This window comes from Phyllobates terribilis, unplaced genomic scaffold, assembly GCF_046119375.1.
Source record: "Phyllobates terribilis strain yellow unplaced genomic scaffold, ASM4611937v1 Scaffold_7__3_contigs__length_470593459, whole genome shotgun sequence".
In the NCBI taxonomy this organism is placed as follows: domain Eukaryota; kingdom Metazoa; phylum Chordata; class Amphibia; order Anura; family Dendrobatidae; genus Phyllobates; species Phyllobates terribilis.
This window is the reverse complement of record NW_027362767.1, coordinates 288,096,408-288,113,700: the sequence shown is the minus strand read 5'-3', so window position 1 is coordinate 288,113,700 and position 17,293 is coordinate 288,096,408. Positions and strand designations below refer to the sequence as shown.

The 17,293-nt window shown below is 45.9% G+C and overlaps 1 protein-coding gene across 1 annotated transcript in view; it reads left to right on the top strand.

The window, feature by feature from the left end:
* The first annotated feature begins 1,301 nt into the window (after positions 1-1,301).
* The window catches only part of EFNB1 (ephrin B1), a 57,168-nt gene continuing 41,176 nt past the window's right edge, over positions 1,302-17,293 (top strand). The window contains exon 1 of the mRNA XM_073640926.1: positions 1,302-1,731. Coding sequence (XP_073497027.1) covers positions 1,625-1,731 — 107 coding nt within the window. The 5' untranslated portion in view covers positions 1,302-1,624. The remainder of the gene's footprint in view (positions 1,732-17,293) is intronic.

Genomic DNA, 17,293 nt, shown 5'->3' with positions numbered 1-17,293 from the left:
TGCTGCAGACTTTCCCCCTCTCCGCAGTGTGTCATGTGTAGGTGCCGCAGACTTTCTTCCTCTCCGCAGTGTTATGTGTATGTGCTACAGACTTTCCCCCTCTCCGCAGTGTGTATGTGCCACAGACTTTCCCCGTCTCCGCAGTGTGTATGTGCTGCAGACTTTCCCCCTCTCCGCAGTGTGTCATGTGTAGGTGCCGCAGACTTTCCCCCTCTCCGCAGTGTTATGTGTATGTGCTACAGACTTTCCCCCTCTCCGCAGTGTGTATGTGCCACAGACTTTCCCCCTCTCCGCAGTGTGTATGTGCTGCAGACTTTCCCCCTCTCCGCAGTGTGTCATGTGTATGGCTCCAGCCTCTACGACTCCGTTGATGTTTCCGGAGCTCATCCTTACTTGTGCTCAGTTTTTGAACCAAAGCTGGAAGTGGTTTCAAGCTGTACAAGTCCTCTCCTTACATTTCCCATTCCTTATGAAACAGACACTTTAAGGCTATGTTCACACATGTTGGTTTTTTTTACGTCACAAATCTGCAGCAAAACTGTTCTCTGGCAGGAAATCAGCTGCGTCAAAAACACAGGTTTTGATGCGTTTTGTTCAGCATTTTTTTCACTGTCCTGTCTCTATTTAGTCATGTACATAAAGTTCTGGGGAAAAAAAAGAACCCCATTCTATTTTACCATCAAAAATGCTGAAAAAACGCTGATGCAAATTTTTATGTTTTTTTCACCACCCATTACTTCCTATGGGTGAAAAACCGCTGAAGGAAGTGACACGCTCTATTCTCCAAAAACTCAACCAAGGCACAAAATACACAACAAAAAAAAAAAGTGTGAAGAGCATTCTGGATTCTCATAGACTTTGCTGGCACTGCAAAACGCAGCTGAAAATTTGCGTAAAAATCTGCAGCAAAAAATGCTGAAAAACCCAACATGTGTGAACACAGCCTTAGGCTTTGGTTCAAAATAAGCATTAAAAACCTGTGAACCTGCAGCAGGTCTTTACTGATACACAACCCCACAGTGTGTCCAGCCATTGAATCCCGGGCATTGGGTTTCGCTGTGTGTTACTGCAACCTAAGAGCGGTCGGATGACGGTACTGCCCTGGAGTGAGGCGGCCGCACTGTGAGCCGCTCTCCTGCAGCTCTCCGGCACCCTGAGATCAGCTCCTTTAAGGGGCGTGTCTTTATTACGGCCACGCCTCGCACTGATAACGGGGCGTGGTCTGGCAAGGGCACCTCATTAGATTATTGTCATTGGTTGACGCTAGCTTGTGCAGACCACGCCCCCAGGGGCGGGGGTGATGCGAGCGGCGGGTGCCCTGTGCCTCAGTCTGAGCCGGGCGGCTGCAGGAGAGAACATCGTGGCCGCTCGTCTGATACCGCGGAGTCTGTGCCCGGGAGCTCGCATAGGACGCGGGGACTGTGTACCAGTTGGACGCTACTGTGGGTGGAAAGTGGCATGGAGCCGTGACCTGCCCCGGGGACTAGGGGATTACAATTCATCGCTCCGGCACCAGGGGATGGGCAGCCTGGATACCTGACGGTGCTTTGGGCGGCTTCTCAGCTTGGACGGGAAAAGTTCGGATAGTCCGGGACTGGCACGGCGTCCCCAGCCGGGAGTTAGGATGGAGGGGCTCCGGCAGCTGCTCGGGCTCCTGCTCGCCCTGTGCCGGGTGTCTGCGGCGCTCAGCAAAACCTTGGAGTCGGTGACCTGGAACTCGCAGAACCCGCGGTAAGCCTGGAGTATCCGCGCTCAGCTACCGGGCACCTCACCCGCAGCATGCCCGCTCAGCTACCGGGCACCTCACCCGCAGCATGCCCGCTCAGCTACCGGGCACCTCACCCGCAGCATGCCCGCTCAGCTACCGGGCACCTCACCCGCAGCATGCCCGCTCAGCTACCGGGCACCTCACCCGCAGCATGCCCGCTCAGCTACCGGGCACCTCACCCGCAGCATGCCCGCTCAGCTACCGGGCACCTCACCCGCAGCATGCCCGCTCAGCTACCGGGCACCTCACCCGCAGCATGCCCGCTCAGCTACCGGGCACCTCACCCGCAGCATGCCCGCTCAGCTACCGGGCACCTCACCCGCAGCATGCCCGCTCAGCTACCGGGCACCTCACCGCTGCCTGCTCCAGTGACGGGCACAATAGTCAATGCTGCTCAACCATCGGGCATATCACTCATGTGTTGCCCTCTGTGCCTGCTCCATATCCTACCCTGTGCCTGCTCCATACTGGGCACATAACTCATTGCCTGTCCCAATATTGGGTACAATACCCATGCCCTGCCTCCTGTCTCTGCCCCCAATATTTGGCACATTACCTGTATCCTGCCCATTGTGCCCGCTCCAGTACTGGGCAGACACCTCACACATATCCTGATCTTGTTTATTACAGTATGGTGTGTCTGAGGTCATGATGCCCACTGAAGTCACGGGTTTGAAATGCCATCCTGTGTATGGTGGGGATCTCATGCACATATTTCTGTGGGTATTGTGTAGGTGGCACTGACATTATACCCATGGTTCAACACAGTTGCAGTTATCTGGAGGGGATTGTCAGGATTCCCTCCGGTGTGTGGGCACTGTATATTGGTACCTGCTGGTTAGTTATGTGCTGAGGTTGGCACCGTTGATTAGTGCATGCTGGTAATGTACCTGGCACTGTTAGCAATATGTGCTGGTCACTCACCTGGTACTGCTGTATAATACTTAGATGCTGTGTATAGTTCTGTATATCCAGGGTAGTTGCCTGGTACTGCTGTATAATACGTAGATGCTGTGTATAGTTCTGTATATCCAGGGTAGTTGCCTGGTACTGCTGTATAATATGTAGATGCTGTGTATAGTTCTGTATATCCAGGGTAGTTGCCTGGTACTGCTGTATAATACGTAGATGCTGTGTATAGTTCTGTATATCCAGGGTAGTTGCCTGGTACTGCTGTATAATATGTAGATGCTGTGTATAGTTCTGTATATCCAGGGTAGTTGCCTGGTACTGCTGTATAATACGTAGATGCTGTGTATAGTTCTGTATATCCAGGGTAGTTGCCTGGTACTGCTGTATAATACGTAGATGCTTCGTATAGTTCTGTATATCCAGGGTAGTTACCTGGTACTGCTCTATAATACATATCCACTGTGTGTAGTTCTGTATTTACAGGGTAGTTGCCTGGTACTGCTGTATAATATGTAGATGATGTGTATAGTTCTGTATATCCAGGGTAGTTGCCTGGTACTGCTGTATAATATGTAGATGCTGTGTATAGTTCTGTATATCCAGGGTAGTTGCCTGGTACTGCTGTATAATACGTAGATGCTGTGTATAGTTCTGTATATCCAGGGTAGTTGCCTGGTACTGCTGTATAATACGTAGATGCTTCGTATAGTTCTGTATATCCAGGGTAGTTACCTGGTACTGCTCTATAATACATATACACTGTGTGTAGTTCTGTATTTCCAGGGTAGTTGCCTGGTACTGCTGTATAATATGTAGATGCTGTGTATAGTTCTGTATATCCAGGGTAGTTGCCTGGTACTGCTGTATAATACGTAGATGCTGTGTATAGTTCTGTATATCCAGGGTAGTTGCCTGGTACTGCTGTATAATATGTAGATGCTGTGTATAGTTCTGTATATCCAGGGTAGTTGCCTGGTACTGCTGTATAATACGTAGATGCTTCGTATAGTTCTGTATATCCAGGGTAGTTACCTGGTACTGCTCTATAATACATATACACTGTGTGTAGTTCTGTATTTACAGGGTAGTTGCCTGGTACTGCTGTATAATATGTAGATGCTCTGTATATCCAGGGTAGTTGCCTGGTACTGCTGTATAATGCGTAGATGCTGCGTATAGTTCTGTATATCCAGGGTAGTTGCCTGGTACTGCTGTATAATACGTATACACTGTGTAGTTCTGTATTTACAGGGTAGTTACCTGGTACTGCTGTATAATACGTATACGCGGTGTTCTTGTGGGCACTGTATATTTTTATACTTGCAGGGTAGGTACCTGGCACTGTTGGTTATTAGCTTGACACTGTTTATTAGTACTGATTGTAGTGTACTATTGTCTTTTGTGTGGGTCCTTGCAGGGTACTATTGGACTGGTGCGCTGACATATCAGTGCGGTTGGCACTGTGTGTGGGGTAGCTTGTGTTGTGCCTCCTCTTCCAGGCCTCAGTCTCTAGAACCCTCCAGAGGTAACTTTGTGAGAGCCTGATGTGGTGGTGTCACTGAGCCTGTGTACGGGGCTCTTTGAATCAGGGACCAGCAGCAGGAGACATATTGGTGCCTGGATAAATATCTCCTAGTACAATGTGGACTGCGCTCTTCACAAGTAGAACACATAGAAGATAGAAGGACGTGCTGAGGGGTCACCATTGTCATTACCGGCCGCTGTCACCTAGTGAGCGCGGTCTTTGTCCTATCACTGAGGTTGTGATGGGCTAGTGAATACCAGCAGATAAGATCATCTTCTTCCCCTCATGTGAAGAGGCCTGTTCTTCATGTACTTTAGTGACACTTCATTGCTATCCACACTCCAGGGCTAACCTCAGCTGAAGATCTGGAGATTATTTCTTCATTATCTTATTTTGATTCCAGACTTTTGACTTTTATTTTCTAGACAGAGACCTTTCTAGGATACAAGATTGAGGTTTTCTCCAGATTTCTGTTATGGAAAGTCAGCAGAACATCAGCTCCTTGTAGTTTTTCTTTTGTATAATCCATTAAATCGCATTCAGAGGCTGAAATATAAACTTAGCCAGGCCTCAACCCAAACTGATTCTGGATGTGCTGACCTTCATGTGGTGGTGGTCTCCCCAGTCAGGCCTTTCCTCTGTAGATGACTGCCTGGGTAGAAGAGAAGCCACCACTCACCAGTCTACTATATGTGGCATTGACTGTATTGGTGGGCTTCGTTACTTCTGTTAGTTCCCTGGTCTTAGTTGACTTTGGTCACCAATAATGTTCTTTTCCAAAGCTTGTGAGAAAGCAGTGACCCATACTAAACCCATAGATGCATATATTATGCCGTACATCGTACACATCTGACTTCTCAGCCTTGAGAGGCTGCTCTGTGTAATGTGCAGGGTGCGGCAGGGGTTTCTCCTTGAAAAGGGTCTTTTTAAATAGCCTGCTTGAAAATAAACCTGTGTGCTGCCAGGTGGAGCTATATCCAGCCGTGAAAGTGCCGCTCTCTGGTATGTGCTGTGAGCTCGGGGGGCTAAAGAAGCTGGGCTTGTATCTACTGGGTTACTAGTTTCTGACTCCTCGGCTATAAAGAGAAGTTGTGTAGCTCCAATGTACCGTAGACAGCTGGATTTAGCCCTTGTGATTATCTGATGTTTGCTCCATCATGTCTCAGCGGAAATCTTACAACCTTACCACACACGACGCAATAAATCGTGATCTAAAGATGGTATTACAGAATAAAGCTAACGGCCGTCATTTATGGAATTAAGAATACAAATTGTACCTATAGGGACTTGTCTGATCGCTTCTCGGTATCTATAAGCGGTATAGGAGCAAGGAGATATAGAAATTCCGCATTCTGTCTATAATCTGCAATTCAAGGATTAGAACTGAAACCAGAGTTCCTTGGGTTATACCGAGGACCTTATATGGGGGGTGCTCTTCAGATTTTAGAATCAGGGTTGTTTATCGTGTTTTAGTATTTTTTTTATTTTTTTTAATCAGTTTGTTCTGCGTTTGCATTATTCCTGGCATTTCAGTAACGTAATGCGTCTCACGTGCCGAGAATTCTGGCTGTACATGACAATGGTAATTGGTCAGGCTGGGACTTGTTTGTTGCATTATCTCATAGGACAGGAGGATCTAATAGGCCATTCTTGTGTGTATGTGTTGGAAAGTAGCGTCTTTGTTTGATTATTTTATACATGGAGAACTTTCAGAAAATAAGATGTAAAGTTTAGCCAGAGCGGGAGCATCCAGATCGCAGCTGAGGCGTCCAGGCCGGTCTGTGCTTCGCTTCATTTCATCATCTTCAGTCATTTGACACGTGTTAACTCCTCGCCAAGTTTAGGTTCCCACTCTGTGCTGAATCTAATTGCCCCTTTTTACCTCTCGCTGCAAGCAAAGCCTATGATACAATCCACAGTACTGCCCTCTTCTGTCATTTATTAAAAAAATATATATTTAACTGCTTTTTTTTTTTTTTATAAGATTTTAAATTAAATTGCTGCTGTCCAGTTTTTATCAAATTGCCTTTATTTTGCAAGAACAATAGCGTAGTAATATCATGAGTCCGTCTATATTGGTATTTATGGTCATTAATGAAGCTTCATTATACCTAATTAAAGTGAAGGGCTCTGACAGCAGGAGAATCGGCCACAATTACCCCAGTGATCTTTACAAGACCGGGGACCCTCTTCCCATGACGAAAGTGAATGTAAAGTCACTCGCACAAGTTCTGAAAGGTTTCAGATTTATTCTGATCTGCTGTGCTCCACTCTTATTAATTATATAAATGTGATATATATTTGTGTATTAATGTGATTCAATTTTTTTTTTATATAGATCCTTGCTAAATTTTTTTCACTTTTTACTATTTTTAAGTCTGCCAATTCTCTATCCTTTTTAATTAAATTCTATGAAGTTCGTTAATTTCCAACCTTCTTGAAAACATTCTAAATTTGTGAATATTTTTATCCTCGTATTAGATATGTAATGCTCTAGATCATAATAGTTTAATATTAAACTTGTCTCCTTGTTCTAATTAAGAAAATCTGACATTTCAGAAAAGTTCCGAGTTCCTTTTTCTTTATTTTTCTATTTTTTTTCTCGTTGCTTATATTGCATTTTGCATATCTCTTGGCCTTTAAGCCTCCTCCCTGTATTCATGGACCAGCAATGTTCTTGTTGGTGCTGGTCTAGAATGGAAATTGCTCCACTTTGTGCTTTAGTGTTTGTCTGGAAGCTTTACTATGTGGTTTCAGAGCTCTGTTTAAGAGAACAAATACTTTATTTTCAGTTCTTCTTCTGTATCCTGTGGTTTTTTTTCCAAAACTTTAGGCGTGGCAGATTAACTCTCCCCTCCCCACGGGCATCCAGAGTTAGACCATCTTCAGTAATTGGTTGACAGCTGTAAACGGGGGTTGATATGTTGCATGTGGTTTTTTAAGAAGCGGTGACATTTCTGCTGCTTCAATGCTTTTGGTACACTTGTGGTAAATCAGACAATGGTTGTCTGGTAATTACACTGAAAGAATTGCGACAGGAGCGGATGGTTTTCCTAACAAGCCCTCGTTTGCAGCAGAGACAATGTGCCCACCGCCCCATCTCCTCCATTACTGTGCAGGTTTATACAGTGCTGTCTGTGTCTCTAAATGCTTTGCATAGCAGCCCAATCTAGTGCCTTTCAGGACAGACAGATTCCTATTCCGCATGTTCCTCTTGCAGGTACCATTTCTCACTCGTCTCCAGACGAAATGCAATAAGGCTCCTCGGGGCATGATGTGCCCACCTCCTGTAGAGCTCCGTCACTAAGAAGATGTGACAGGTCCTGCCAAGCAGACGCTCCATGTGGGTACAGTTCAGTGGCTTCTCATGGGGAATATTGTGATGTTTTTTGTTAAGGTTAGCACAATATATATATATTTTTATTGTACATAATTTTTAGGTTGGAGAAACTAAATCTCAACAAAATATCCCAAAACCTTAGGAATTGTTCTTCTACCCGTTCAGTTTGTAGACTTTTTGTTAGTAGTCAGAGGCCTTCACCACGCTGGCGGACATCTATGACTCTCTCGGTTTTAGCTTTTCTTGTAGTATTTTAGTTGTTCCTCTCCCTTGGCATTCATTCTATCTGTTTTACTTTCTGCTCTGCTGAGTAAGTAATTATACTGCTGGCCGTGTACACTATTTGGTGCTCGTCTTTCGCGTCTTATTTCCATTGGGTATTATCTCCTTCATGCCAGGGGGCCAGGATCACTTGCTGAAGTCTAAATTTGTGAAGCACCTTCTAGTCCGAGACATGTGGCCCAGCAAACATAAAGCAAAGAGCTCCTCCTGACGGTATAAATGGCTCCAGATATGTGTTGCCGAGCAGAGTAATCCCCTCTGAGAAGTTTGTCTACGTGCCCGCAATGCACCGTATGGTACCATTATGCAGTAAATACTGTTTTTACAGGGTCCCACATTGCTTCACAGCTTAATCTAGTCCCCTAAAAGCCTCTTTGCCGTGCCATGGTAGCCATTTTTCTGGCTGCTTTGTATGTGAACTTCCAGTGGAGCGTAAGTAACTGGCTCTTATGTGGGCACCGCTCTTAGGAATGTCCCTGTGTCTGGACCAGACATGACCTACAATCTAAAGACTCTTTTAGTTCCAGGTTCTCCTCTGTTAACCCTTGCAGTGTTCTGGTAATGTGGCACCTTTAATTCTTGTGCAGTGCCAGTATGGCTTTGTAGGCCTCTGGTTGCATTTTCTGGTCTGTTTATGGAATTTTGTAATGTACGTTAAAAAATAGTTTCTCTATTTTCTGGCACATTTTGTTGCATTTTTGGCTATTCTGCCCAGAATACCATGTTTTAAGAGTCAAACCATTTCCTCTCCTCTGGGAGATTCTTGTTTAAGAAGGTTTCACCCTTGTTAACCTAATGTCATCCCAGCATTTAAACAGTCATTTATCTTTTGGAGAACCTACAAGCCTTATCAGTGGTGGAGTGCATGTCCAAACATTGCCCTGAGATTCCTGCTCTTAATACCTTTCATACCCCTCCTTATCGGGAATCATTTACAAATTAAAATCAATGTATCTGGACTCTAGTCTTCAGCAAACCCTTCTGTACAGTCCTGTATTTAACCCTACTTCTGCTGAATTAAAGGCTCACTTCTATTTGACGTTATTCTTGGTTTTCAAGGTAGCTGAGATACATGGTGTTAGATGCGGTCCTAGTTTTTAGGCGCAAGATTCGGTGTCGCCAGACTACTGTGTATCTGTACGAAACAGAAGTAAATTAGTACTTGTGGAAATTTCTCAAGACCTAATTATATGCCACGTAGAGAATAAAATAATTGTTTATTTCCTTTTCCGAAGACAATTGTAATAAAGACACTAGCGATGAGATCCCGGCCCCGTTGAGCTGAGCAGCACACTCCCTGTAGCAGCTTGCCACCATAAAGTCCCTGCTGGAGCTTCCTCACCTGACTCTCCGTAGATCTGCCTAGAAGTCCTCCCTGCCATTTGGAGAATCCATTAGGAAGACAGAGCTTCTGCCAAGAAAGAAAACAATAAAACAAAGCTGCGACTTGTAAACGTGTTAATTAGTCTTGGGACTCTGCAAGCTGCACCATGGCAGATAACGAACTTTCCTGAAGAGTGTCTTGGAGGTGGCTCTGAAACAGTTAAAGTGCGTCTTTTGTTCGAGAGCCCAACACTAAGTGCATTTGTTCATCCGTGGTGCCTGAGGGAGCGGAGCTGTCTTGCAATACAGAATTTGTCACCGCAAAATATTAAACACATGAATGGAATTGGCTTTGCCCTCAGATACCCTTCATATTGTTTTTCTGCTAGCGAGATGTGCGTGGTCTGTACAGTATCTAATAAAGCCGATTATGAGGAACGCCGGCTCTTGGGTGGTGCCTCTGTGCAGACGTATAATATAAGCCTTTTACCTTCGGAGACGCCTTGTTTTCACATGGTCTCCTATGTGCAGCATTTGTTTTATCAAGAAGGTCTGAAATAGACTTCCAGCAAGTCTTGAATTTTTATACCTTTTTTAGAAATATTCCATGAACTGAGAATAGAAGTCATCAGTTAATAATTGGAGACTGCTTCATGTCCAAGAAGCTTTTGTATCAGGCTTTAACCCCCTCCTGAACCGGTTGTAGACCCACACCACCACCAACAGAGGTTAATAACGCTGCAGCTTTATGCAGTTTCCTAATCCACATCTATAAAGTCCCAAATCCATCCTTATAAAGCTAAACCCGAAAATAGGGATTATCTGCCAAGGCATGTTTAATAAACCGCTTGTAGCATTTCCACTGGAAGACTTTCTTGTACTGGGTGGAGAGGGTCACATTCACTTCAGGGTGGGTTCTTTTTTTTGTTTTTACTACAACTCTCATCAGGCGGTGAGCGCAGGCCTAAAGCGATCTACCTATAGCTTGTTGCTTGCTTCATGTGCCCTTCTGCTGGAAGGAAAGCCTCGTTGAGTGTTGGGTTGCATGAAATGATGGCATGTCTGCAGTAATGACTCCGGAGCAGGACGCAGATCTCTTCTCCTAAAATGCCCCTGATTGTTCATGGTAATTTGGTTGTAGATGATGTGCTGTCTTTGGTAATCCTGTTAAAACCTCATCATCTATCCCTGGTTAGGGATTGTACACTTAATCCCTTTGCTGAAGAAGGAGCCAAATGGCTGCTTGTCTTATTTCTGGGGTTTTTGCTCGGTGTACAGCCAGGCACAGGAGCTTTTATACGTTTCTGTCAATAAAAGCCATTTAATTAACGCACTGGAACTTGTCCTGAGCTGCGCGGTAACAAAGGCTTTCCTTTACATCCATTTGATAATAATTGGTACCTGTGACTTTCTAGAACGTCTCGGTTCTGTCCTGACGCGGGGCCGGATTGACGTCAGTGCTGCGCTGTAATGAGCTTCTGGGTCTCGCTGGGATCGATTACGGATTACGGGTTAGATGTCATTTGGTCCTGACCACTTTCTCATCACTCCATATTTTCACACCGCAAACATCTTGTCTGGTATTCTAACTTTTGTAGATGCTGCATATGTTGGGATCATTCAGTCCTAAAATAATGCACACTAGGGAGCTTTCCTTATTTTTTGGGGGAATAACTCTAGTCTTGAACCCTTTAAGATTTGGTTCTCTTCTCTATAGGCATGTACATGGCAAGATGTCTGCACAAAAGCTGAGCAAGAATGTGTTACTTCACTACTTGCACAGCTGTCTGGTCACTTGTCGCCCACATGGGCACCAGCCTGTGACCGGGAGATGACAAGCACCAGCTGGCTAGTAAGGGCTAGCAAGGTGTCATCCCCTGACCCACACAAGCTACCATCCATTCATGGACTTTATCATCTTTTATTTCCGTACATTCATTTTGAGGTCCTACAGAACTTTTGATGGACGCAGACCTAACAGTATAACTCCTCTCATCCTCTATGCTGCTGGGAAGTAGTCCATTGCAGCTGGCGGGCACATCTACCGCTGGATACTTTTAATTTGTTGCATGTTTGTTAAATTGGGGTCAGTGTTGTAATGGTACAAGAACGGTCACGGGATATTCCTCCTACTCTTCAGCTCCTAGATTTAATCCTTCCCAAGACTCTGCAGATGTCAGAGAAAATCCCCTGCTTGAAAGTGGAAATTGATCTGATGATCGGCGCTGAAAATGACCTCTTAATCTTCCCCTCACATGTCGGAATTATTTACATTGAAAGCAGAATTATTGTGCTTGTTCTGTGGGCAAACATCAGCCGTCTGGAGTTATGGGGACGCGCGTGAGGGGGTTCTGTGCTTCTATAGGAATGCTTCTGTTACTTTCGGGTATGTGACGTTTTAACCCTTGATCACATAACATAAATTTACTTTATGTGGTCGCAGCAGGTGTTTGGAGCGAACGCTGGAACTGAGCCTGCAGAATACCCATGAAGATGCTGGCTGTGTAACACAGGTGGCATCTGTACCACACCTTGCTCCTATCACTGCTGCTTAATCTTTTAAATGCTGTTGTCAATCACTGACAGTGGCATTTAAATGACTGCTCCTATTAGCCCTCTGCAAAGCGTTTGAGGAACCGCTTGGTTAATATGGCAGCCAGGGGCTTTATTTAGCCCCCCCCCCCCCAATAACTGCCATCTTAGTACTTCTGCGAAGCTCATAGATATATATATATTTTTTTTAAATGATTGTTCTATCTCATACAGTGGAGTTGCAGTATCTAGGATAAGCAATGAAACCTTTGCTGATTCAAGTCCCGAAAGTAAATAAAGTTTTACAATTATAACAGATTAAATTGTCCTCCCCATTTCCCATTTAAAAAATGAAAAGGTAAAAAAAAATTTGAATTGTCCTGTCCATAAAAGTCCCATCTGATATAGAATTATTTTAACTGTACGCTAAAGAACGGAAAAAAGTTAAAACACAGGAACCACTTTTTTTTTTGCATTGTTTGGTTCCCCACCAAAAACTGCAATCAAAAGAGATAAAAATGTCATTTATGCCAAAATATCAATAAAAATGTAAGCTCAGTGTGTGAAAATAAATCACAGCTCCATTGACTTAAGAAATAAGGTTGCAGGGCTATGAAAATGGCGACACACAAACTTTTTTTTATTTTTTCATTTTTTTGACCACTAATATAAAAAAAAAAAATAGTTTTCAAGTTTGGTATCGCCATAATCATACAAAACCCGAAAAATATTGGTAGGTCATTCTTGCCACCAATGAATTGCCATAAAAACAAAACCCCAAAAATACAATGGCAGAGTGTTGCGGGTGTTTTTTTTGTTTTTCATTTTTACTTTAACTCTTCCTGCTAAAACGAGTCTTTATATTGTTGGTCAATTAAAAAAAAAAGTTGGATTTTGGCATAAAATGGAGTTCAAAACCTGAGTTGTGAAGGGGTTAATCTAACTTCTAGGCCTCCAGAATGATAATGTAGAAGATATATAAAGTTATTAGGATGTGGGATTGTCAGCAGTGCGCGTCTCTGCTCTTAGGTAGGATACTTTGGTAATATCTAGGAGGGGTTGTATTTCATAGAAACGTCCTGAGTTGCACAATTTCTGCAATTCCATGATCCCTCCGCAGTGTCTGAGCCGCCAAAAGTTGCAGTGAGCTGCACCTTGTGTGATTCTATACTGGGGCTTCATAGAGGTCAATGGAAAATAACAGTTGTGCCATAAGTGATCAATTTCATTAAGAAAAAAATGACTTGCACCGCTCATGGCACGTAGACACGGCTCCTGCATGGATCTTGGGTCTAGTTTACAACTTGGATCCTACGAGTCCAAACTTTTTACTAAATATGGCTCCTTTTGACGGTCTGTGATGTGACCAAGGTTATAGGTGATCGATCAGCTGCTTTTCATTGAGGGAAAACTGGCATTAAGAAGCCTCTGATATTAATGTGTTTTGTATTCACCTTAGAAAAAACCCCATTCAGGCTTTCTCCTCAGTGTGGATTATGTACTCTGTATGCACAATTTCATCTGTAAAGAAGTGTTGTAGAACCATTAAAAGGTATTTAAAGCCATAACAAATCTGTGCCGCCTGATCCCTGCCTTGACACTCTCCTTTCGGACATTAATCAGACTACACTTCTCCTTTAAGTCTTGTATATCTTCCACTCCTAGAACAAGTGTGCCGACTCCTTTGTTCCCTCTTCCAATTCTTTGCCTCAATCCATGAGCCATGACAGGTGTTCACCTTGTTTCCATTATTCCAATGTACCCATTTCCATTACTGAGCTTCCCCGTTTAGTGTGTGCTTTAATTGATTTATTGGCTCATCATTTTTCTCTAATTGCCCTGATTCATTGCATCGGTAGGATGTGATCTGTGGTTACGAGACAGCAGCCATGTTAATATATCACATGCGGAGTGTGCACACCCGGTTACATCACACCTGACTCTGCTCTGTAGCTTCATATCCCCATGGCCATTGTTTCTGTGCTGATTGCTCATTGTTACTGGGCTCTGGCAGCAGCATTGTTCAGGGCCATCCTTACCGGTGAACCATGTTCTCACAATAGCTGTATGATGGCTAGTAGCCTGTTGTGGGAGGATTTGATTTTTTTACAATGTCATTTTGAGGCACTTGGTTAAAGGGAGCCTGTCATCAGATGCTGCATGAACCACGGACAGCATGAAATCACATGGCTGAGCTATTACGGCCAGGTATGTTTTTCTATGAAACACTATATGGCATTTAGAGTACGCCTACTTTCAAAAGCCGGCCAGGGACTCTCAGCTGACTAGTCCGAGGCTAGTCCCTGGTGGCTTCACCCTGTGTACTCCAGCTATGTCTCAGCTGTCTAGTCCGAGGCTGGTCCTCGGTGGCTTCACCCTGCCTGCTGCAGCTATGTCTCAGCTGATTAGTCTGAGGCTGGTCCCCGGTGGCTTCACCCTGCCTGCTCCAGCTATGTCTCAGCTGATTAGTCTGAGGCTGGTCCTCGGTGGCTTCACCCTGCCTGCTGCAGCTATGTCTCAGCTGACTAGTCTGAGGCTGGTCCCCGGTGGCTTCACCCTGCCTGCTCCAGCTATGTCTCAGCTGATTAGTCTGAGGCTGGTCCTCGGTGGCTTCACCCTGCCTGCTCCAGCTATGTCTCAGCTGATTAGTCTGAGGCTGGTCCCCGGTGGCTTCACCCTGCCTGCTCCAGCTATGTCTCAGCTGATTAGTCTGAGGCTGGTCCCCGGTGGCTTCACCCTGCCTGCTCCAGCTATGTCTCAGCTGACTAGTCTGAGGCTGGTCCCCGGTGGCTTCACCCTGCCTCCTCCAGCTGTCTCAGCTGACTAGTCTGAGGCTGGTCCCCGGTGGCTTCACCCTGCCTGCTCCAGCTATGTCTCAGCTGACTAGTCTGAGGCTGGTCCCCGGTGGCTTCACCCTGCCTCCTCCAGCCGTCTCAGCTGACTAGTCTGAGGCTGGTCCCCGGTGGCTTCACCCTGCCTGCTCCAGTTGACTGTCCAAATTAAATAAAATAAAAAAGCGGTCTATAGGGCGCTAAAAGAATGAACACTAGAGGTGAAAACATTTTTAGCCCTAAAAAAAATTTTCACCTCGTGTTCATTCTTTTAGCGCCCTATAGACCGCTTTTTTATTTAATTTGGACCACTTTCAGTCCCCCTTTGGGGGTTAGCTTCAGGAGCAGCTTCTAGTTAATCATTCTTAAACCCCCTCACTATAAAATTCCCCTTTGGTTGCTCAACTCGGGACCTGCGGCTGGGGGCTGCACTCTCCTAACTTTCAGGACCTGTGGTGATGCACATCAGATCCTGAGTCACGTGATCTGTGGGCAGACACGTGGCCTGCAATTTTGGAACCTGGAAGCGGTGAGCACGAGCTGCGGTCTGCAGCACACGGCACGTGGTGTGCCATGCTACCTGTACCTTGCGGTGAGACGTGCCTGCTCCTTCCATCCTCACACTAACTCCAATAGGTGAGTGGCCTTTTGGCTGTTTCCGTTACATCTACCTATCAGGTCTTTCACATAGCGTGCTTTTTCTCCCTTTCTCTTCCATGCTCCAGTTGACTGACAGGGGTCTTGCTATTCTTGTACATAGGAAGAGACCTGTCAATCAAAGTGATCTGGGTGGGGAGAAGCCACTAGAGCCTGTCCTTGGGTTACTCAGCTGAGACACATTTAGTCTCTAGCCGGCTTTTGAAAGTAGGGTTACTCTAACTTCCATTGCAGTATGTTTCTGTGAGTGCTTTCCGAGCTGTAGTTCCCGATCACACAAGTGACCTGCTATGACTGAAGACAGCCATTGTGCAGGGTTGTTTTCTACCTTCATCTGTGATCTTACAGTGAAACAAGCGTCCAAACTCTTGAGGCTGAGGCCAGCACACGACAGGAAAAGTGACATGAAGACACCCTTGTGTTTTCAAGTAGTAGGACAGGATGGGAGGCAACGCACGGGAAGACTCTCCTCATACAATAATAGGCTGCTCTCCAAAGATTACCACTTTCATCTTCTGACTCTTTGTTCTGCCTGCAAACCAGCATAGAATCAGTCACAGCATAGAAACAGTCTGGATCTGGGGAATCCTTTTGGCAAAATATTTAAATCTTTGTTGCTTTACTCGCACATCAATATTATTATGCCAAAACCATGAGTGTCTCCAAAACAGAGCAGGTGTCAATCCTTCGATTTATAGTTTCTCTGAATGTTCCACTCTTGGTTTGGGACACAAACTGATCAATACTGACATGTGAATGAGGCCTTTCCAAGATATTTCCACCTTGGACCAGAGCTGTTGAAGGCCTTGATCACATCACATTTGGACTGTATGCAGGAAATGCTCCTGACATACAAGCTAAACCTGGCCATAGGGTTACATTAACCTGATGCAGTCTGCCCGGCCTACTGCTAAGAAGAACTAGACTGCTATTCCATACAACAGTACCTGCTAAAACCTATACCACTTTTATTTTGGGTCCCTATAGCTGACGGGTGCCACTGTATGGCAGCTAACAAAAGCATACGTTTAATGGAGGCAACCAATATAATGTATAACACAGCAGCAAGCGCGTCTTCTAGGTCTGTGAGGTTCTGGTTTAATGTTTTTGCTCTGATATATACCAGGTTGTGGATTGTATTTAAAACCACGCAATGGCTCTTTAGGCAATGACCTGGTGGTTTAGTATCAGGACCTCCGTGTATACTGTGCAGAGATGGCTACCTGTCCTTCTCTTTGGGCAAATATCAGCTTGTGAAACGTTCATAGTTGGCCATATGCGTCGTGTTAACAGCACTGGAAATGTGATCTAGCCTTTATAGTCAGTAAAAGTCATTTTGTGTGAACCTACAGGACCTGATCTCTGAAGTCTGGGATTGACGCAGACCATCTGACAGAGGCTCCACCAAATCTGTGCTACCAAATGCTCCCGACAACTCGATTGACAAATTTTAGGTGTCACAACAAACTACTCAGTCTGCTACCGGTGTCTAATGTCAGGGGGTTCTCTTGGTGACTGCGCGCGGGCAGCTCGCTCTGGCTTCTCTTGGTGACTGCGCGCGGGCAGCTCGCTCTGGCTTCTCTTGGTGACTGCGCGCGGGCAGCTCGCTCTGGCTTCTCTTGGTGACTGCGCGCGGGCAGCTCGCTCTGGCTTCTCTTGGTGACTGCGCGCGGGCAGCTCGCTCTGGCTTCTCTTGGTGACTGCGCGCGGGCAGCTCGCTCTGGCTTCTCTTGGTGACTGCGCGCGGGCAGCTCGCTCTGGCTTCTCTTGGTGACTGCGCGCGGGCAGCTCGCTCTGGCTTCTCTTGGTGACTGCGCGCGGGCAGCTCGCTCTGGCTTCTCTTGGTGACTGCGCGCGGGCAGCTCGCTCTGGCTTCTCTTGGTGACTGCGCGCGGGCAGCTCGCTCTGGCTTCTCTTGGTGACTGCGCGCGGGCAGCTCGCTCTGGCTTCTCTTGGTGACTGCGCGCGGGCAGCTCGCTCTGGCTTCTCTTGGTGACTGCGCGCGGGCAGCTCGCTCTGGCTTCTCTTGGTGACTGCGCGCGGGCAGCTCGCTCTGGCTTCTCTTGGTGACTGCGCGCGGGCAGCTCGCTCTGGCTTCTCTTGGTGACTGCGCGCGGGCAGCT